At 39.4% G+C, this 24,027-nt stretch overlaps 1 protein-coding gene across 2 annotated transcripts in view; it reads right to left on the bottom strand.

Moving 5' to 3' along the window:
- The window catches only part of C4H1orf87 (chromosome 4 C1orf87 homolog), a 60,546-nt gene that overhangs the window by 8,650 nt on the left and 27,869 nt on the right, over positions 1–24,027 (bottom strand). For both annotated transcript variants that reach the window (XM_051999567.1, XM_051999566.1), the window contains exons 6-9: positions 22,689–22,786; positions 16,601–16,668; positions 9,053–9,132; positions 1,525–1,732 (exon numbers count right to left, since the gene is read on the bottom strand). In XM_051999567.1, the coding sequence (XP_051855527.1) occupies positions 1,525–1,732; positions 9,053–9,132; positions 16,601–16,668; positions 22,689–22,786 (454 nt within the window). The remainder of the gene's footprint in view (positions 1–1,524; positions 1,733–9,052; positions 9,133–16,600; positions 16,669–22,688; positions 22,787–24,027) is intronic.

Below are 24,027 nucleotides of genomic sequence, written 5' to 3'. Positions count from 1 at the left end.
CACTAACTCCTCCTTGGCTTCTCTCCATGTTCTCTGACCATCTGAGACTACTCCTTGGTCTCCTGGAACATTCTACGTTCTAAAGTTCTGTATTGTACCTTGAATATTATGTTCCATGTTCCCACATCCTATGACTACTCCTTATTGTCCTGGAACATTCTACATTCTAGAATTCTGTATTACAAGTCCCTTCCACCTTGAACATACTATGTTCCTTGTTCCAACATTCTATGACAACTCTTTCTAAAATTTTGTATTGTAAGGTCCCTTCTAGCTTGAACATTTTGTGTTCTATGTTCTAATATTCTAGGTTCTGGGTTCCAATATTCTAGAATTCTCCTAGAATTTTGGATTGTATGGTCCGTTTTAACTTGAATATTCCAGATTCCATGCTCCAACATTCTATCACCATACCTAGAATTCTATATTGTAAAGTCCTTTCCAGCTTGAATATTCTATGTTCTAGATTCCACCATTCTATGACCACTCTTCCTAGAATTCTGTATTGTAAGGTCCCTTCCAGCTTGAACATTCTATGTTCTAGATTCCACTATTCTATGACCACTCTTTCTAGAATTCTATATTGTAAGATCCCTTCCAGCTTGAACAGTTGATATTCTAGGTTCCAACATTCTATGACCAATCATAGAATTCTCCAGCTAGAACATTTTGTGTTCTATGTTCTAATATTCTATGACCACTTATAGAATTTTGTATTTTTGCTTGAACATTTCACATTCTATGTTCTTAAACTGTATTATAAGGCATATCCCGGATCTAACACTCTCCATTGGAAGATCTTTATCACCTCCAAGACTGTTCTGCAGCCCCTGAAGAGCTGTAATCTCTGCTCATTCTCAGTTCTGCTCATTCCATATTTTCTTATGGCCCCTTCTGCAGGAACATTCTGTTTTCTACCCTGGAGAAGACTGTATGAAATGTGGCTTTCAACGCCTCAACCTCAGCTCGAGCTTGGGACTCTCATAATGACTCTATTTCGGTATAGATTGTCATTGCCATGGCATTTATTTTAATGGGATTTAACTTCCTCCCTCGCATTTGATTAAGGATTTGTTCTTTTCACCACATTCCTACATTTGAATAAAGAGAAGCGGCCAGATGGTACAGTGGGCAGAGTGCTGGATTTGCAATCAGAAAAACTAGAGCTGAGTGCTAATCCTCCATCAGACACCTCCCAATTGTGTGACCCTGAACAAGTCACTTAAATCTCACTTAGTTTCCCCATTTCTATAATGGGCAGGATAACAGTATCTGCCTCCCAGGGCTGTTGTGAGAATCAGCAGATACAACCTATATATGAAGATCTGCAAACATTAAAGTGCTACAGAAATGTCCAATAATATCATAAATAAATTATAATAAGTTAATAATGAATAGTATGATAAACAAAAAACAAAATGAATAATGATGAATCTTTCCCCCATTTCTGAGCCTGCCGGATGTCACCAAGGAAGGGTCCTGACTGCCCAATGGCGGGAGGATTTGTTTCAAGCAGTTTTTCACCTGTATTGTTCACATCACACAAGTAGAGGGCATTTTCTAGCTTTCGGAACCGGTCCATCCACGTCTCCCGCTGGGCCTCATCGTTCCCCAGTTGGCTCAGAGATGGCTGGGACACCGGTCGGATCTTCCTGCTGGCCTGGCTCTCTCCCGTGGCCCTCGTCTCCGAAGCAGGATTTGCGGGGGGCGCCTCCCCGTCTTCTGGGTGTTTCTACCAACAAAAAACAAACAGTTTTATGACAATAAGATTGCAACCCAGACAATCCCAAGGTTCCTTGGCAGGAGAATGGGCCACCCAGACAGCAGCAACTGGGAGAAGTTTATGTTTCTCCAAGCCAGGGAGGCCACGTTTCAAATCCTCAGCTCTGCAGGATGAAGCCTGCCAACTCCTGCTGGATATGAATGGTTCTGATGAAGGATTTTTAAATTAAATTAAATAGGGAAGGGCACCATCCTTCTTTAGCTCAGTCTCGGTGGGGCTTTTGTTGGGGAGTCAGACAAAGTCATTCTGGAAATGGAGAAGTCTGCAGCCCGGGCTCCAGGGATCACTTCACTGAGACCTCCCTGGCTTTATGCTAATGTGGTCCAAAGAGAGGGACTATGTCGAGTGGAAGGCTTAGCATGAGGTCTAAGGGGTGACGAGTGACCAGATGACCTTTGCTGCAAGGTGCCCACAAGTGTACTCTCCTCCCATTGTCTAGATTCTTCCCTTCCCTCCACTCACATTTAACTTCAGGCACAAGACACATTGTGCCTCCTGGCCTGACCTTGGAAATCATCACCTCATTCTTAGCATCCTCTTTCCAAGATGTGTCCCAATCATCCCTTTGTGCACACTCTCCTACGAGCATCCAGTCATGGGATCAGAAATTTGATGCTGGGAATGACAGCTAACCTCCTGGTCTAACACTCTCATTTACATATGTGGAAACTGAGATCCAGAGTTTGGAGGGTACTTGCCAAAAAACCCTCCTTCTCCAGAAAGCCTTCCCCTCAACTCTAGTGTCTCCCCTCTCTTAGTTCCTATTTCTCCCATATGTTGCTTATTTGTACAGATATGTTTGTTCATTTTCTCCCCCATTAGACTGTATGCTTTCTGAGGACAGGAAATGTGCCTCTTTCTGTAACCTGAGTCTTTTCTACAATTATGGCACATAGTAGGTAATTAATTTATTTTAATTGACTGACACAAATAGAGACAGAACAAGGATTCAAACTCAGGTCCTTTGTCATTTCCCCCATAGTCCTCCTCATGCCCTTTGGAAACAGACAGCTCTCAGAGTGCCCTAGCCCATGCTTGTTGCCCCCTGGTAGTCCTGCCCTTTGGCCAATATATGTCTCCTCTATTTTGACTTCATCCTTGAAAGAATGGTTGGTGTTTTTGCTGTTCTTTGTATGTTCAGCATATGCTTATTGATTGACTGACATATTCCAAAATTGGAAAGATGATTCTACAGGGAATCCAGCTCTTGAAATAAGTCATTGAATCTAGGTACTGAGTGAGTTTTCCAACAGAGTTCATATGGTATTGAGGACTTAACTATTCAACCAGACTTTCTTACCCTTTGAACCTGCTTTTAAAAAAAAATCACATTTGTTTCAAAATGACTTTGTAATGTCACAATTATTTCAATATGACTTTGAAATGTTATATATTTTATTTAATGTGCTTAAAAACACTATTCTGAGACAGAAGGATACCTAAGTTTAACCAGGGAGGTCAACGATACACAAAAAGGTCAAGGATTCTTACTCAAAGGAGAGACATTACTACGTAATGGAGAAAGTTGGATGGAATCATGGTCCTGGACTCAAATCTCTACTCTACTACCTTCTACCTCGATGACACTGGCAAAGTAATTTTCCTTTTCTTAGACTTGGTTTCCTCTTCTATAAAATGAGGAGGTTGGGATAGATAGTATAGAAGAGCTTTTCCAGTTCTAAATTCCATGATCCTTTGAAACCATATCCTTGGAAATGAACTGAAGGAACTTGAACGGGTTAGCCTAAAGAAGAGACCACCACAGGGAACTTACCAATCGTCTTCAAATGTTTGAAAAGTTGCTACATGGGAGATTTGGACTTATTCTGGGGGCAGGATCTGTAAGACTACGATCCAGAGAGGTGAATTTTGGCTGAAAAAGAGGGGGAAAAACTTCCCAACTTCATAATGTGATGAGCTCCTTGTTAGCAAGGATGTGTGATACTCAACTGCAAAGCAAATTTTCACGAAAGGCTAAGTGGGAAAAAAGTTAAAAATTAATGTTGCCAGTGGCAAAAATGGAGGCTGGTGTGAACTGTCAGTTGTGAATGCTTATGTTGTTATGATGGTGTTCCTTTTCTGGGGCTGACAGGCTCCAGCTGACATTTTTAGGAAGCCCCAGGGCACTGCTGGAGCCCCACATGCCCATCCTTGTGGGATGCTCCTCTGCTCAAGACTATCTAGGGCTCCCTACTCTGGCAGTCAGTCAGGTAACATGCACTCGAGGGCTTATTAAATGCTAGACACAGGATACAAGGAAAAAAAGATAGCCTCTGTCCTCAAAGAGCTTACGAATCCTCATCTATAAAATGGAGGCTGTGGCTTAGAATCACTGAAACAATAGAAGATTTCTAGGTCTTGCCTGGCTCAAAATCTTGTGATCTAAAACTAGCAAAATCTAACATTTCCTATATCTCTGGGAAATCAGTCAACTAGCCAGTTAACGAGAATTTCAAAAGTTGTACGGTTGTTTTCACTCGTATTTTCTTATTTGGGACTCCATTAAGGGGTTTCTTGGCAAAGATACTGGAGCAGTTTGCCATTTCCTCCTCCAACTCATTTTACAGATGAGGAAATCGAGGCAAACAGAGGTAAGTAACTTGTCCAGGGTCACACAGCTAGTAAAAGTCTGAGGCCGGATTTGAATTCAGGAAGTCTTCCTGATTCTAAGCCTGGCTCTCAATCCACTGCATCATGTAGCTACACTGTAAGTACCTACCATCTATCCCAAGCATTCTGCGGAATCCTAGGATATAAAGAAAGGGAAAAACAGTCCCTGTCCTCAAAGAGCTCACATACTCATAGGAAAGACAACAGGCAAATAACCAGTTACTTACCAAACACGTATTTCTCTGTATAGATATACACATATTAAGATTCATATTGTATATACAGTCACGTATACACATACCCACACACATGCAAGATACATGTGTTTACACACATGTACATATATCCATACACATGTATGTACATGCCTATGCAGAATATATGTGTGCATATAAATATATATATATATATATACATGTCTATATATTGCATATCTATATTTATATTTACATGGAAGGTAACTTCTGAGGGAAAGCATGAATGTTTTCTCCAATTTCTTCTGTTTATCTCTCTAATGGTTTGCAAATTGTCTTTTCCTTTAGATTTAAGGACAGACAGACACAATTTTTTGACTTTCTTTGCTAATCCTAGCCATATTAAGAACTTAGCCCAGTACTTGGCATATAATAGGGTGTTATAGTTGATGGGGCAATGAGTTGATTTTTATATACCCTTTTTAAGGGTTTTAAAATACTTTATGCTCATTTTTCATTTGATTTTTATTTCACAGTAACTCAGCGACATTTTGTAGATGTGAAAATGGAGACTTTGAGAGTTTAGTATTAATGTGTCATCCCCATTCGATTGTAAGTTTCTTAAGAGCATGGATTGTCTGAATGGGGAAACTGAGGCCTAGGGAGGTTGCCTTACTTGCTTAACGGTACAGGTACAGGTAACATACGATATTATTCTTTTTAGCTCTAAGTGGAAGAATGAGGAACAATGGGTAGAAATTGCCATGAATCAAAATTAGATTGATTTCTGGGAAAACAAACAAGCCCCAACTCTAAAGTTTAAAAGTTGGAGTTATCCATAAGTGAGATGGGCTGCCTTGGGAGGTAGTGAGTCTGAACCTCAGTGGAGGAATAGGGTTAGTTTAAGAGTGATGTCAGAGAAAACTCCTAACTATTGTAGGTAGGTGCAATGGAAAATAGCAGAACGTGGTAGGTCTGGCTCTCAGTTTCCTCATCTGCAAAAAGGGGAGTTTGGAACATCAATAAATGTCTTTAAGTGGAAACAGGAATTTCTCATCTGGTGTGCTAGCAGGGGAATTCACCTTCAAGTAGAGTTGGACTAAGTGGAGTCTGGGGTCTCTTTCAATTCTAAAATTCTGTGATTCTGCAACTTCCAATTACTGAGGTCTCTTTGAACTCCACGTCCTCAGACAGTGGAATGAATACAGTCGGAGGACCTGGGTGAGCTACGGCAATGTATCTCTTTGCATCTCTGGGACATAGCATTCTTTCAAATAGGAATTCTTTCTTTCTTTCTTTCTTTCTTTCTTTCTTTCTTTCTTTCTTTCTTTCTTTCTTTCTTTCTTTTTTCTTCTTTCTTTCTTCTTTTTTTCTTTCTTTCTTTCTTCCTTCCTTCCTTCCTTCCTTCCTTCCTTCCTTCCTTCCTTCTTCCTTCCTTCCTTCCTTCCTTCCTTCCTTCCTTCCTTCCTTCCTTCCTTCCTTCTTCCTTCCTTTCTTTCTTTCTTTCTTTCTTTCTTGTCTCTCTTTTTTCTTTCTTTCTTTCTTGTCTCTCTTTTTTCTTTCTTTCTTTCTTTCTTTCTTTCTTTCTTTCTTTCTTTCTTTCTTTCTTTCTTTTTTCTTTCTTTCTTTCTTTCTTTCTTTCTTTCTTTCTTTCTTTCTTTCTTTCTTTCTTTCTTTCTTTCTTTCTTTCTTTCTTTCTTTTCTATAGGATCCAATGCCAGGACCTGGCCATTATAATCTATGCCTGTTGATGGTTGATCTGTAAAATGAGGGGACTGATGCACAGCAAAGGGTCATTAAGCTTGGAGGCTCCCTTCCAGCTCTGGCTTAATCCTCAGTGAAAAAAGACCAACAATTGGCCTCAGTTAGTTTTCTGGTTAGAGAGAGGGGAGTTCACCTGCCTCCACCCCTTCTCACCTTCTCCTTGTTTGAGGAAGGAGACTAGGGCCTGCCCACAATCCTCCCTTGTCAGAGAGACTGGAAAAAAAACAGAGGCAACGGTTTTTCTTAGACTTAATGTTCCCTTCCAAAAAACATTTGTTGTTATTTGGAGATGTGGGAGGTAGGGAGGAGAAAACTGAGACAGACAGACACAGAGACAGAGACAGACAGAGACAGAGATGGAGAGAGATACAGAGAGACAAGAAAGACATGGAGACACAGACAGAGACAGAGATGGAGAGATAGATACAGAGAGACAAGACAGACATAGAGACAGAGATAGAGTCAGAGATAGACACAGACAGATACAGAGACAGAGACAGAAAGACAAGACAGAGACAGAGACAGAAAAGTAGACACAGAAGGAGAGACAAACAGAAACAGAGAGAGACAGACACAGAGAGACACATACAGAAAGAGAAAGACAGAGAGACAAGGCAGACAGAGAGAAAAGACAGACACAGAAAGGGAAAGAGAGACACAGAAAGAGAGACAAAAAGAGACAGAGAAAGAGAGATAGACACAGTGACAGAGAGACAGACAGTGACTGAGACAAAGCACTGTCAAACTGGACACTACTTTCCACAATATTTCACCATGTTTAGTGTGTGAAGAGAAATCCCATCACTTGCAGAGGAAAGATCTTGTAATTTGGAGACATTAAGCAGGCGGGCCACATTCATCTGTTCTTTGCCTCCCTTTGCATTCCTCACCCCAGGCCAAACTAATTGCAGATATTAGAGGGGTCTGTAAATGCTGGCCCCAAACTTTGGTCCTTTATCAAAGGGCCCATTACGTCCTTAAGGTGACACGTGGGTGAAAAAGGTCTCTTTGCTGCTTAGGAAGATGGACTTCCGGTGTTAAAGGAGACCTCATAACCACTCTTTATTCTGACGGGAGTCTGTGTATTATTCATGCATTTCCACAGAGAGTGGACAGACTCCAAAGCTGGGGAATAGCCCGGGTCCCTTGGGGGGAGGTGGCAGGGAGGGCTGATGAGAGGGGCTAGAACAGGTTGAGATTCCTCAGGGCAGCAAAGCAAGCCAGTGACAAGGAGCCTTTACCTCTAAGTTACACCCAAGGGACTTAACCAGGAGCTCTGCCCCATCTCTGATCCTGGCCTGCAAAGAGGGAGAGAAATTCTGCCAAATCTCTGCTGAATTCTGCCTGCTGGCAGAGGAAGAGTTTGGGATGGTACTAAAGCTCTCAGGGCAGCGTGGTTTAATTTAAAGAAAATCCACTTGGCAGCATGACATCCAGGCTCAGCCTGACTTCCTTATTTCAGCTGCGTGGTCTGGACACTTTAGTCTTTGGTGTCCTCACTCAAAATGTGGGTTCCCTTCTGAGCTTTATGGACTATTTCTGTATAATATTGGAAGAGGAAAAAACACAGGACCACAAGGTAAAAGGTATGGGTTCTAATTAATTTGAGCAAATGTCTTCTAATAGTGGTGGTGGTCCTAGGAAGATGATAGTGTAGTAGTAGTAGTAGTAGTAGTAGTAGTAGTAGTAGTAGTAGTAGTAGTAGTAGTAGTAGTAGTAGTAATGGTAGTAGCAGCAGCAGTAGTAGTAGTAATAGTGGTAGAAGTGGTAGTAGTATTAATAGTAGTAATGAGAGGAGGTAAAGAAACTGCCTTTTGCTCTTTCTGTCCCCCAGCACTTAACACAGCGCCTAGAAGATAACAGGCATTAACCAATGTTATTTCCTGATAATGGAGGAAGTGCTGGTGAGAGAATTGTGGAATTCTCCTTATTCTTCTCCACTCCCCTACCCTTCACTTTACAAATGAGAAAACTTTAGACTGAAGACCAACTGGCCAATAATGGTGATGATGAAGATGACATCATTTATAAAGTGCTTTCAGACTTGCAAGCTGCTTGGTACATACATTACATCATTTGAGCCACCTGGGAAGAAGGTGCTTCCTGGGTTGGATTTTGAAGCTCTTCCCAGCCCAACCCCACACTGCTCCCCTTTGTGCCCTCTACCATCCGATCATAACAACCTTGTTGCTTCTGCTCACACATGACAGTCCATGCCCACTCCATGCTTTGTGCCAGTCGTCCTCTCTACCTTGGCACACCCTCACCACTACCCCCACTTTCAATTCTTCTGCTTCCTTCAGAGCTCAGATCAAGGGGCTTCTTCTATAAGAAGCTTTATGTCTCCACTGGCTAGTTCCTTTCTCCATCTTCAGTTTCCTCTTTTGTAAAATGGAGATGATAATTCTAGCCCCATCTATTCATATAAGAACAGTAAAAAATAATAAGTTCAACTAAATGAAAGCATACAAACATTTATTAAGCACCTACTCAGTTCAAGCCACTATGCTTGAAAAAGCAAGAACAGAACCTGCTCTCAGGATACTTACCTTCTGGGGGATGGTTTAAAGATCAAGTGAAATAAAGGGATGTTAAAATATTTAGGTGATGTAAAGGGTCTGAAATATGGCTTCCCTGATATGATTTTTGGATGACGGCTCCCCAAACCCTGGCCCTGGTCCTTTACCCCTTAAAAACTTACAAGATTTTCTGTGGGGTTCTGAGCTTCCTCCGAACTTTTAGTAGCTGCAGCAATAGATGGAACTTCCTCTTTCTTTGTTCCTAATGAGAAAAATAAAAAGAAAAACAATAATTCATATTTTAAAAGCGGTTGAAGATGAGTTGTGAATGGGCTGGTAGTTGGCCCTTCTAGGGAAGGAATCACAGAAGGCACTGAGTGGTTGAGTCAGTAGCACAGAGTCACACAGCCCAACGGCCCATGGGAGCATCTTGATAAATAAAAGTGCTTGAAACAACTAGGATCACAGAAGGACAGGTCCAAAGTAGGAAGGAAGCTCAGAGGCCTTTTGGCCCAACCACTTCATTTTACAGAGGGGGACATTGAGGCACACAGTAATGAGCATCAAAGGTGAGATTTGAATCCAGGTCCTCTGACTACAGAGCCCATATTTTTTTCCTACCATGTGATAAGAAGTTCATCTGAAGGGAGACAAATGTTATCTGGAAAAGTCAAATAAAGACTTTCTTGCAGAAGATGGGATTTAGCTGGTCCCTGAATGACTCTTGTCTCCTTTGTCATGCTCTCCTATCTGTGGTCATACAAAAGAAACAAAAACCACTGACCAAGCACTTGCTATGTGCCAGATACTGTGCTGAATGTTAGAGGTAGTCATAAAAAAGAGAGTCAGCCCTTCTCTTTGAGGAGTTCCCAGTTACCTCAGGGATTATGGTACATGGAATAACATTTTAGCTAAAACCCAGGTTTTCAGAGGTGAGTTTCAATTTTGTTTTAGAAATTTCTCTAGAAATACTTCCATAAAGTTCCATAAATTATATAAAATTATGGAATTCTCCTTATTCCTCTCCACTCCTCTACCCTTCACTTTACAAATGAGAAAACTGAAGGCTGAAGAGATAAAATGGTTTGTCCAATGTCAGGGAATGACAGGGATGAGATTCAGAGCCAGTGTCCTATTCATTAATCAAAAACAAAACAAAACAAAACAAAAAACAAAGCAAAAAAACAAAACAAAACAAAACAAAACAAACAAAACAAAATCAAATGCCTACTATGGGCCAGTCCACTAAGCAGTGGAGATGCAAAAAAAGGCAAAAAAAAGTTTCTGCCCTCAAGGAGCTTACCATCTAAGGCAAGTTGATTGCTGGAAATGACTTTAGAATATGCTTTGTTCCTCAGAAGGCTGGTGTTTCAGGTAAGGTCTGCCCTCTGCCTGTGTTACCTGCCACAGGTGATTACCCCAGGCATCCTATCCCTTATGCGCCTTTGCTCAGCAGACATATTTTTATTCACGTTCCTCTAATGGCCTTCGATTTGTTATGTCTGTCAGGAAGGTCATCCTGTAATTTATGCCAGCAAGACAGATTGCGGGCCACATTTTCAATGGAAGATAAATGAATAATCATCGTGAATGAAGGATGTTTACAGTTCAGCAGACAGCTGGTTTGTCTCCAACCAGATGGTGAGAGGTTCAAGTCCAGACTTGGAATCCCAAACATGCTGGATGTCAGACCTCGATCATGGCCAACTCCTACTCTGTCAAATGCATGAACGGCAAGCTCTCCCTCCCCGGCTCCCCCTGGGCCCTGTCATGGATCACTGTCTAAAGCTGGTTGGATGGCACTTTGGTTCAAACCCCTAATACCATCTCTTGTTACTGCTTGTGTGGTCAGGAGAAAAGTTGTAACCCCAAACAGCTGCTTCCAATAAGGCATTATGGGAATGGATTACATCAATTCTTGTCTTCTCCTTTGGATCACTGAAGAGATCAAGTACGAGACCAAATATTGACAAACACTCAGGTCGGGTGTAATATGATGTCCTTCGTTCTCGAAGGGAACCATGACTTCAGGGAGGTGATGGGGAATAAATGCAGAAAAGTTAGCCCATTTTTCAGAAAACAGAAAAGACCCAGTAATGGGGAGAAATGCCTTGTTGGAAATTTTTCTAATAAAAGTCTCACATCCAAGACATATAAGAAACGGATCCAAATGTATAAGAATAGGAGTCATTCCCCAATAGACAAATGAATGGGATCAAAGGATATGATCAGGTAGTCCTCAAAGAAACTCAAGTTATCAATAACCATACAAAATGCTTGAAATAACTAATAATTAAAGGAATACAAATTTAAAACAATTCAGAAGTTTCACCTTATATTCCCCTTATTGGTAAAGGTGACAAAAAAGGAAGACAGAAAGATGAAAAATGTTGGATGACCTACAGGAAAACATACATCTATGCTGGACATTGGCCCAGCCATTCTGGAAAGCAATTTGGAACTATGCCTCCAAGTTACAAAACTGACATCCCCTTTAACCCAATGATATCATTAAAGGGCAGATATGCCAAAGAAATCAAATACAGAGAACAAACACCTATATTACAAAAACAGGCTAGTATTTATACCTGCTCTTTGATGCTTGTGAAACACTTGCGTTTATATAAGGCCTATTATGTCCCAGACATGCTACTAAGTGCTATTACAATTATTATCTAACTTGATCCCCATGACAACCCTGAGATGTAAGTACTATTATTTTAGTATTTTACAACTAAGGAAACTGAGACAGATGGGTTAAGTCATTTGCCCAGAATCACACAACCAGTAAATATCTAAGGTAGGATCTGAACTCTCCAGGTCCAGTGCTCAAACTGTCTGTGGACGGAAGAATAGGAGGATAGTTCCTTTTATTAGGACTATTTCTATGAAGCTTACAAAATTTCCGAGGCGGATAATAACAACAACAAAGAACAGAGTTCTGCTTGAAGCCTCTCCTGATTCTTCCCCAGATTGCTAGTGCCTTCCCTACCAAACAATACTGCATTTAACTATTTTACATACATGTGGACATACTTATATGCATACACATATGTCTTAATTGACTTTATATTGAATCTATATAGTTTTATGTCCTTGTCTCCTCCATTATTTTTTTTTATTTTATTTTATCTTCAATAACAAGCACAATGATCAACACGGAGAGGATACTTAACAAATATCTATTGACTCAGTGAATCATAACTAACTGGAATTTTAAAAGCACTTTAATGTTCACTGAGAGAAATAATTACTAATAACCAACAGAGGGGATCTTTCCTCTAAAATCCTGATTTTAAGAAGTAAAACAAAGTTCAGTTCTTAAAGGATATTACTAATAGTGAGAGGGAATTAACTTCTCCCCATCTGACCCAACCCAGCCTACAAGCAATTTCTTCTCTCAGGTGAATTCCTTCCAAACAAGCTTGAGGAGAGACAGGGTCTTCATGGCCAAAGGCTGGGGGTACTCTGAGTATAAAAATAGTTTCTCTGTCCAAGGCTGACATAATATCCCGCTCAGTTCTTCATTTTAATATAGCTCACCTTCCATCATATTATCCAATCTGAGTAATTACCACTCCTCTTCCAAAAGAAATAAGCTCTGAACCCACCACCATGATTGTCTTTGGTCTAAGATAGATGGCCATATGACCATCCATTTTTTACAATAATATTCTGACCTTATTAATAAAATGATTAAATTATCCTGGAACTATATTTCTTGAATCTTTTTAATTGCCACATCACAAAGAAGTTTTACATACAATATTTCATTTGAAGAAATCCCTCCTTCTCACCTTTTCTCTTTTCTAGGTTGGTTATTTATTCCCACTTTCATCAGTTGATTCTTCTATGACATGGCTCCCTATCCTCTTGCTGTCTCCATCACACTAATTTCTGAACACACTATAATATGGGGGAAGCCAGACAGAAAGCTTTTAAAAATTATTTTCCCCTCATTTTATCTCTAACCTCATTCTAAACACATAAGTTATCATGAAGGTGACTGGGCCAATGCCTAAAGATTTTAGGGGCTGGCCAACCCAATCCAGATGTCAGAAATAGTCCTGAAGAACAGATGAGCTCATACAGAATTTATCAGTTTAAAAGAGAGGATTAGAGTCATACACACACATACACAAGATTTAAGGAGATTAGAGTTAAATCACTGGCAACTGCAGTGAACAGAGGGATGGACTTTGCATCCTGAAGAACTGAGTTCAAATCCAGGCTCAGATACTTAATAATTATATGAGATTTCTGATTATTTTTTATAATTATACTATATAAGAAAATAAACCCCACATAATATAAATATATATAATATAATAATAATTTTATAATTATATGAGATAATATAAGTAAAGCACATTTCAAATCTTAAAGTTTTGTATGAATGGTAATTGTCATCATCATTAACAAAATGCGACCTTGAGTGAATTATGAGATCACTAACTTTGGACAAAATAAATATAGGACAAAGGAAACGGTGATCAGCTCTGAGACAGGAAGTTTGGGTTCAAATCTTGCCTTACTTGCAAGGCATTTTGCAACTCTGAACCTCAGTATTCTGCTCTGTAAAGTGGGGATAATAATACCACTTTTATCTTTGTCACAGGATTGTTGACTAGAGGAAATGAGCTATGGTTTTTGAAGCCTATCCAACTTTAGAGTACAATAACAACAATAATATTATAATACTAATACTATAATTGGTGTTATTTACATTATTATTTTTAAAGGAGTAGCAGAGACAGGATTCCAAATCAAGGTCAGTTGACAAAATGTGTTGTTTCTTCCTCTAGATCTTAATTGCACTCTATGTAAAATAATGGGATAGACTAGCTCAATGTTTTTTAACATGAAGGTGTCATTTGTGAATTTACTTTTACTCTTTCTGTGCTATATTTCAACATGATTATTTTCTTTTGTAATTCTTTGGGCGTTGTTCTATGTATTTTAAAGCATTATTCCGAGAAGGAGGCCATAAACATCACCAGATTGCCAAAACAGTCCGGGACACAAACAGGGCTTAGAATCCCCCTGCTAAATGCTTTTAAAAGCCCCTTTTAAAGTCCACTGACTAAGATTTTGTCCCTCCAAATGGCTGGTGTTGAATCTGACCAGTTTTTTGTGAGCACCCTAAATTACAAAGTTCACAATTATGACTGTCATTGCCTGAGAATCAGGAAGTAAGTGGGGGTCCTGAATTTGCAGACCCCAGCTCCCATGAAGATCGGTTCTTTGTCTCCTCCTGCACTTGGGGCTGCTGGTTGGCACCCTTTCAATTGACGGTGAGAAGCAGCCTGGCTCAGCTGACTTTCTTGTATGCTGTGATAAAGTGATCACTGCGGCAGTGTGACTGCAATCATCAGAGAGGAGACTTTCTGGGAAATGAGCTTCTGAGCATTTCTGGGCAGAGCCAAATTGTCTCACATTGCCTGACTTGCTCCCCAATGTATAATGCCTGGAATTATTGAGAGCCTCAGAGATTGGCCCCAGTAGTCAATCAGTCAGTCAACAAGCACTTATTAAGTATTTACAATTGCCATGTACTCTGGTATATGTTGGAAATATTTTTAAAAAAGGTTAAAAATGTTACTTTCTTTTCAAGGAGCTCCCATTCTAAAGGGGGAGATGACATGCTAACAAATATGTACATACAAGATATAAATGAGCAAATGGAAAGATATCTCAGAGGGAAGGCAAGTGGTTGGGGGGAAGACCAGGAAAGAGATCCTGCAGAAAGTAGCCCTTGTTCTGAGTCCTAAAGGGAACCTAGGAGGTAGAGGCAAAATGGAGGCAATAGTCCAGTTGGGAGGTGTCGGGGTTAGTTGTTGTTCAATCACGTCTCACTGTCCGTGGCCCCATTTGGGGTTTTCTTGGCAGAGACACTATAGTGCTTTGTCTTTTCCTTCTCCAGCTTATTTTACAGATAAGGAAACTAAGGCAAATTGGGATAACTAATTTGCTCAGGATCCCCCATCTAGGAAGTGTCAAAGGCCATATTTGAACTAAGGAAGTTGAGGCATCATTCCCAGAACTCTGGGACTCCCAGAACATAGGAACACTACGGCGTTTCCTAGCAGCCTGTGGTAGTTAAATTAAAAGGCAGTAATATGAAACCATATAGTATCATAGAGTGGGAAGAGTAATGGGTTTGGAGAAGAGGACATAGGTGACTTTGGACAAGCCATTTGATTTCCTGGTGCCTTGGTTTCCTTTTCTGGAAAATATATTGGAGATTGTTGAGCTAGACGTCCTCTGAGACCTTTTCTAATCATAGATCTCATCTCTGATACAAGGACTGCATTCTCTTTTCTTCTTTCTCTCCCTTCATTCTTTATCTCTTTCTTTATGACCTCATCAGTTCTCATTTAATTATCTTCTCTCTGTAGTTGAGTCACAGACCAATATGTTTTAATCTCACATCACAAACTACTTATTGGACATTTCAGGATGCATTTCAGAGAAACCTTAGGTTCTGCACATCTAAAGAAGAAACCATTGTCTCTCCTCTCTCCCCTTCCATCTCCCCAGGAGACAATCCTTGTACATAACAAGTGATTAATAAATGCTTTTGAATTGACTCATTGTGAGCCCTTAATAAATTCATGTTGCTGGATTAACTACCTTTTCCTTACTTACCTAAGATTTCATTTAGTATGCATTATTCTATCCAATCTGAGTAGTAGACAGCTTTCTTTTTAGATCTTCCTCTTTTCCCCAAAATATTTCATACAACTCACTCTATTGCTGGCATTTCTTGCTAGGCTCAGCTATTTCAGAGCTATTGATGTTATTCCTCCAGAACTACTTCACATGTGTGCATTTACCCCCAGATACTTGCCCTTACTTCTCTCTATTGCAAGGATCTTTTAAACATTTGAGTTGGTTGGCAAATTCCCTGAACATGCATATTCATCTCTTTAGCCAACTTTGCCTTTTTTATTTTCCAATGGAATTATTTCTCTCCATGTCTTCAGAATCCCATTCCTAAGCACTGCCCATCATTCGTGAACTGACCATCCTGAAGAGTTTTTGGTCTAGGTAATGAGACCTATTCCCTCTCTCAACCCTTTGAAATCTCCTTTCCAATTGTCATGGCGTACCCAGTTTCTCTCTCCTTTATCATAAATTTCAGGATCCCAGGGTCATTGATTTAAGTCTGGAAACCATTTTAAAGTCATTAATCCAACATTTCAAACACTTACTCAAGTCATGAGTAGTACAGGAAGAAATAGGAATGGAATCCAGATGCTCTATCTCCCTATTTCCCACCTTTAATATCATTTTTACCTCAGCAGGCAAACCTTCCTTGCTGGTTAGAATCAGATCCCAGTTATCACAGCACTTCATTTACCTTTTGAAGCATAATTAGGCTAAGGGCTGTCTAATCATGTCTTCCAGGTATGATCTGGACAAGGACACTGATGTTAAGGACCATGCCTAAGTGAAGAGATAGATCAGTTCTCCAAGAGCTTCCACAGCTGTGAATCATAACATCTGAAGTAGTTACAGGGCAGCCTTTGCTGATGCAGATGTTCCTTGTGGATGGGGAATGAAATAAATTGGAGGCAGAGAGAAGAGGAGAGAGGTCAGAGAACACAATGACCTCTCAGTCTCCTTGTATCATCATCATCCTCTCACATGAAGAGATCCATTCTATAGGTCTGAGTTAGACCTTCAGGAGCCACTGGCAGGTGGCTCCCGTATCACAACACACTGACCTGTAGGTTTCGGCAAAGGAGAAGCCTTGTCCAAAGCTTTGACCAAGAACTCCATCAGTTTTTGCCATCTGTTTGAGAAAAGAAACAGTGATTATAAGACTAAAAGGAAGGCTCTTTTCTGTCTTGAAATAATGACCAACAAAATTACTGGAGGGAAGAATTTAAAACTGGGGTAAATAATCCAAATCAAATAATTTACTAAAAAAATCATTCATTCAAATGGTTATAAAGCACTATTATGTGGTATTTCTGGGAAATTCTATTTAAACTGTGATTCTTTATTAAGAACAACAATTCTCCTTCTCTGTCATCTAGCAGTTCTATCAAAAATGGGAATGGGTTAGTCTGATAAGACTCTTTCTCCCCAAAACCATGTTAGTTCTTTGTGATCATTGCTTCCATGTCTTAATTTTCCCTAACAAGCTTTTTAATCACTCAATTCAGATTTTTGTCCTTCACCCTTCCACCTAACACATCCCCATTTTTGGCGACTTGAAAACCAACACACTTTCTGCTTTCATCAAAGATTTGCTAATCTAAGCACCTAATGTTTTCTCTGTCTTCAAAAATCATTCCACTTGCTCTTGGCATTAGAATAACAGGCATTTTCTACCCATCACATTCAGAATTAAGAGGCCAGATGTGTCTGCAAAATCCTACTTGTGGCTGCCAGGCAACTGTACTCATCGCTCTGAAATGGTAAAGCTGTCGGCATATCGGTTTTATTCTCCCAACTCTTCCTCTTTACCTCTGCTTCCCTTGCCTCATCTCCATGTACTCTGACCAGAATATAGCATTTACCTATAGCCTTTACTTCCTCCAAAGAAATTATCTGATTTTATCATATCATATAAACATAAAATCCTTCTCCATTCCCCTTCTTCCCTTAAAAAAACACCCATTTACAACAGAAACATCCTTTCTCCTTCTCAAGCATTGGGATTCCACTGGTGTGAATGTCCCTTCCATGATTTCTCTATGACATGAGTCCCTGGGTTCCTGCACCTCATCAAACAGTTTCTTGGATTTCTGTGGCTAAAAATCCTCACAGATCACAGATTTATTATTGGAAGACCTTCTAATTCAATACTCTCATTTTGAAGATAAAGAAACTGAGTCCCAGAGAAGTCAAGTCATGTATTAAATAGCAGAGCCAAGTTTCAAACTCAGGTCTTATTACTCTAAGTTCAGTTCTTGTTCCCCTGTACCCCATCATGACATGGTGGTCATCTTCCTGGATATTCGACTCCCTGAAATGAGCTAGACTGATAACAACCTCTAAGCTTTGTTCAGAGCTGTATTTAAAGTATTTCCAGCTTGGAAAGATATAGAAGAAATGTTCTCAATAGGCGTTATCTTTTGTCAACAGAGGGTTCTTTTAACCGAGAGACTGGCAATAAACCAGGCATATTGATATTCTGTTGGTGGATTTATGAATTGATCCAAGTATTCTGGAGAGCAATTTGAAATCAGGAAAGGAGCATAACTCAAATTTCTATAGCCTTTGACTCAAGAGACGCCAGTGTTAGGCACATATTCCTAAGTAAGTGGAAACAGAAAGACAATTCAAAAATATACCAAAATATTGATAATAGCACTTATTTTTTGGTGATAAAGAAATGGAAAGAAGGAAGCTGATTATTATTTGAGGAATGGATAGATCATTGGGTCTGGAAATAGGAAGACTCATGATTTTGAGGTAAAATCTGACTTCAGACACTTATTAGGGTGTGACCCTGAACAACTCACTTTTGCCTGGTTACCTCAGTTTCCTCATCTGTAAAATGAGATGGACAAGGAAATAGCAAGTCACTCTATTATTTCTGTCAAGAAGACTCCCCCTATGTGGTTATGAAGACTTAGGCAAGACTGAAAACTCAACAATAGTGAAATGTTATATAAGAAAAATATGAGCAATAATAATACATGGCATTATATAGCACTGAAAGGCTTGCAAAGTGCTTTAAAATGTTATTTTGGTCTATCCTCCCAACAAATATGAAAGATGAGTGTTATTAATAATTACTCATAGGGGGCAACTAGGTGGCATAGTGGACAAAGCAATAACTCTGAAGTCAGGAGGACCTGAGTTCCAATCTGAACTCAGACACTTAACACTTCCTAGTTGTCTGACTCTGAGTAGGTCACTTAATCCCAATTGCCTCAGCAAAAATAATAATAATAATAATAACTCATAAATTATTACATTAATAATAATAGCACCTAATATAATGAATATAAGAATGGGAAGACTTATGTGATCTGATATAAAGCAAAATGAGTAAAATCAGGAAGAAAAAAACATATAAATAATGATTAAGACAATTTAAATGGAAAGAAAAATAAATATGATCCCAAAAGCTGAACCAAGAGTAATCAAAATGATCTAAGTGGATCACAAAGAAGAGATGAGAAAGCACACATCCTTTCACTTTTTGCAAATATGAGCATGATGATGTAACATTGCAGGTATTGTAAGTTTTAATTGATATCTTAATTAGTTTTGTCGAATCACTTTTTTTCTTCTTTTTTAAAAAAATATTTAAAAGGGAGAATGATATATTTGGAAAATCAAGGTGCTATAACAATAAAAGAAAAAACTTATTTTTTATTGTATCATTTATATTACTTATCTATTATTTTAATGAACAACACAGGGTCACTTTTTTTTTTAATATAATGAGGCATCAGAGTATGCCTTTAGTGGAAATTCACAACAGACAAATAGAAATCTAATTTTAACTCTAATCCGCCCATCCTGAGCTCATCTTACAGAAGGCCAATTCTGAGGGGGAGAGCTGATGAGTCCAATCCACTCTGCCTCTTGTGAAATCCCCCACTGTGGCAGCCACTCACTCAATTCTCTCCTCATTTGTGAGTAAGGGGAGAACAAAAGAGCTCATTGTTGGAAATCTTGCAATAACGGGGCAGGGGACATTGCTTCCTCCACCAGCTTCCCCAGGGTGACAGTTTCCTAAGCGGTGGGCAGAGCTCCTTCTCTTTGGCGAGATGGGGGCTAATCCCGCATCACTCTAATCCTTCCTGATGTCTTATTGATTTTAAGGATATTTAATCAGGAAGTGGCTCCAAGCTGGAATCCTGCTAATTACCCAACAGCCGCTTTCCAAACAGGCACCCAATTGGACAGAGGATTAATCGAAAATATGTCCTCAAATAGGGATTCATGCATCTCACTCCTGACATATGTGTCTATATTGTATTTTTAATCTCTTAAAGACATAAGTCTGAATATAAAACCCTTGATAAAATGGGTTTATGTCAATAGATGAGGCTTTAGCTAGTGGCTGGATGTGGGTGGAAGAGATTTATCTCATAGGGGAGTAATTCCCTCCTGAAGGTCACTGTTATGATGTCCTTGGCTATCCAGAGAATATGGACAGAGAAATGGAGAGTTCTATGCCCTCCTCAGCTCTTTAGATTAACAAAAAGGTGGGGAGAAAGATACAGTCACCGAAATAACATGGTGGAAGCCGATCTCCCTTATTACTTTTTGAGTTTCTACCCTTCATCAGAGAACTAGTTCTCTCCTCTACTTTCTCTTACATCAAAGGCTTATTTTGAATGGCCACCCAACCAATTTTTCAAGGGTGGAGGAAGAGGCCTACTAAACTATTCCATCACCTAACTTTCCCTTCCTCCACCTGTAAAATTGATGTGGACACATCAAAAGAAGGGAGGGGAGGTGGATGAAAGAGCTAAGCCCAAACCACCTTGATTTCAAAGGGATATTAAAGTCAGGTGTGAGGCTATTGCCTGCCTGCCTGCCTGCCTCTCAGGACTGCTCTGTTCTCCGAAGGAACAAGGAAGGGTAGAAACAACTCATCTAAAACACTGATCTTGTTCTGGGCGACTTTAAAGTGAGCAAGCAATAAGGAAAGGCATGGTGATCTCACTCCCTCCTTCCCCATGAGGTCATAGGATTTGAATTCTCTTTTTTCACTTTCTGCTCACTTCCTCCCTCTCACCTCTTTGTTTCTAAGGACAGGAAATCTTCCATTTATTATTTATCCTTCATTCTGAAAGGTGACTCTGATATCAGGAGGGGTCATGCTGTGACAAGCAAGTGAACTGGATTGAATTGAGGGGGGATGGACTTGGATTGGAAGTGGATTGAAGTGTGCAAGGTCACCAGTCTCACTTTCTCCTCCAGAGCCACCTGATCCAGGGGCAAGATATCATCAGGACAACTGTAGATGGCCTTACTGATTGCCCAGTGGGCACCTTGGGCGTCTGTTTGACGGAGGCAACACCTCTTTACTAATTAAGGCTAGGTAAGAAAAAAATGAGGCAAAAATGACCTTTTTTTCCTATAAAAACAAAACAAAACAAAACAGAATCAATCTGGGTAGGGAAGACTCTCAGGATTTCTGGCCAAAACAGTCCCAATTGCTATTTCCATTCTCTCTTAGGCAATCTTAGCCAAAACCCATCGATTCACCCCACACTTTGGTTTAATCTAATCAGATCAATGTAAGAGGGATGGATGTAAAGTCACATACTTGGGTTTAAAAAAAATAATAAACCAGCATCACAAATATAAGATTGAGAAAAGTATCGTGCAATTGCAGAATCTGATTTTCTTTCTTGTTTCATTTTGCAAAATAAACATAGAATGAATGAAAAATTTACATTGCTAATGAAAATATAATCACTAATTCCAATAGGGACTGGAACATACAGAGGATCTGGAGATCCCAGTGGACAATAAATTCAATGAGAATCAATAATGTGATACCCCACTTGACATTTATTAAGCACCTACTATGTATCGGGCACTTTGCTGAGTATTGTGAGCATTTAAAAAAAAATGTTGAGGACTGGGAAGAAAACAACACTGTCCTCTACATTGTGCTCCTAAGAAAAGGGATTGTTTTATTTTAATCTTTGTTTCTTTAGACCAGGGCTTCTTAAACTTCCTATTTGCACCCCCCTCTTAGCCAACACATTTTTTTTCATGACCCCCAGTTTACAGGTATATAAAATAGGTAGCCAATTGTCTCTATTGTCTAATTAATTCTGTATTCAGTGTTTAAAATGAAGCTTTGATTTAAACGAATCCAGTTTTGGAAATGAACACATTGGTATAATGACTTAAAGACCAATATTGGGGTGGATATGATTTAGAAAATACATAATATATGTTTAAATACTTGCATGAAACCAGCCAGCTTCTTTTTTTAATTAGCTGATGCTAACGTTTAGATACTTTTTGTATCTCGTTGCTGAAAGTATTTTTTTTTTGTATTTCAACACATCAAATTACAATAAAATTATTACTTACACAGAAGAGAAGAAGCTGGGCTCTAGACTACATTTTAGGAAGGTTATTGCTCAGCTGAAGATAACCCAGAGGAGAGTCATCTTTAGTTTAAGCCACCTGAGGAGCAGTTATAAGCAGTTATAAGAGGGGAGATGCTCAGTCTAGAGGTAAGAATTGTGGAGAATGACGGAGTTTTCTTCAAGGGCATAAAGGACTCTGGTAGAAAAGAGGGATTGTCCAGCTTGGCTTAGTCTAGAGTTGGACAAGGAATCATAGAGTATGGTTGCAAAAGGAAAAACTTACATCATGGATAGAGAATGGAGCCTGCATTCAAATTTGGCCTCAGATACTAACCATGTGGCCCTGGGCAAGTCATTGCATCTGTCTGCCTCAGTTTCCTCATCTATAAATGAGATAATAACAGCACTTACCTCCAGGGTGTTGTGAGGATTAAATGAAATAAGATTTGAAAAGTGTTTCACAAATCCTGAGCTTTATACAATGATACATGCAAGGGTTTCTTGTTAGGTGAAGTTTTTCCTGATTTTTTTACTCTACCCCAAATTGTTAGTAGTCTCCCCACTCAATGTCACTGGAATGTTTAATTATTTGTCCACACATTGTTTCTCTTTCATAGATTGTAAACCACTCAAGGGCAGAGCAATTTCAATTTTTTTTTTTGGTTTGTTTTTGTATCCCTAGCACCGGTCATAATGTCTGAATGCAGAAGGCACTTAATAGATGCTCATTCAACAAATTATTTCATGCGTTGCATCAACAGTCTGTTGGGATTGAAAATTAACCTACTTAATTCCATCTTGTACATTCAATTCCTGGTGGCTACACAAAGCTTCCATCAGTTGTGGGGACAAGATAAGACCATGTTGCTCACAAACAGTCTTGATCTGAAAATCAAAAAGAAAGTATTTTAAATTTGGAAAAGAAAAAAAAATGCAATCAGTTCCATTCTCCTTTACCATTTCACCAGTAGCCCACATCTGCCAGGGTGAAGAGATATCCCACTATCTCCCCCCAAAGGAAAATTCCCAGTACCTTCTTTCCCAAGCCATCAGCCAAGGGGCAGCCCTTGAAAACATGGGTAACAGGAGTTCAAAGTCTTTGATTTTTGTGTTTTGCATTCATATAGTCACCACTCAGCAACTACACTGACAGGGATGCATGGAAAGCCATACACTTGGGGTTCTAGCATAAAGAAAGAGATTCTCTCTCTCTCTCTCTCTCTCTCTCTCTCTCTCTCTCTCTCTCTCTCTCTCTCTCTCTCTCTCTTTCTTTTTTTTTTTCTCTCTCTACCCCCCGCTCAAAAAAAATTGCAGGAGTTTCCTTGACCCTCGATTGAGAAAAGAAAGATATCAATGACCTGCTCTCTCAGGACATAATAGAAATAGAGTTTCTCTTATCTGATTTTTCATCCAAATTATACACCATGCTCATTTTGTCACGATAAGGAAGAGCATGGTAAGTGCAAAGGAGGGGACTAAGCAAAATAAAATCTAAGAATGAGATTCATTTTTGTATCTTCATGAAAAACTATTTAGAAGGCACAGGGGGAACACTGCATATAGTGGGAGATAATATTTTCCTTAAATTAAAATTGTACTTTTTTTTTTTTTTTTTGCTGAGGCAATTGAGGTTAAGTGACTTGCCCAGGGTCACACAACTAGGAAATATTATGTGTCTGAGACTCAGGTCCTCCTGACTTCAGGGCTGGTGCTCTATCCACTGTGCCATCTAGCTACCCCCAAATTATACAATATTTAAAAGGGATTTTAAGGGGATTAATGTGGAACCTGGAATCCAACTCCTGAGATGAGTTTACATCCTAACTTTGATATTTACAAATTTTATGATGAGAGGCACTGAGCTTTAGTTTCTTTGTCTATAAAATGGGTATTTATAATATCTACCTCATTGGGTGATTGGAGAAAAAGCCTCCATAAACACCAATGTTTTATGCACATCCACTTTTTTTTTGAAATTGGAAAGCAGTGATCCTGAATTATGATGTCTTTAGTATAAGGAATTCCCAGTGTGGAAACTTGTCTGTAATTTTTATTATTAGTACTGCTCAGGGAAAGTGAGGGTCTTATATATGTCTACAAAGCCAGGCTATGTCAGGGAATTTACT

This window comes from Antechinus flavipes, chromosome 4, assembly GCF_016432865.1.
Source record: "Antechinus flavipes isolate AdamAnt ecotype Samford, QLD, Australia chromosome 4, AdamAnt_v2, whole genome shotgun sequence".
Taxonomy (NCBI): Eukaryota; Metazoa; Chordata; class Mammalia; order Dasyuromorphia; family Dasyuridae; genus Antechinus; species Antechinus flavipes.
This window is presented reverse-complemented; position numbering and strand designations above follow the sequence as displayed.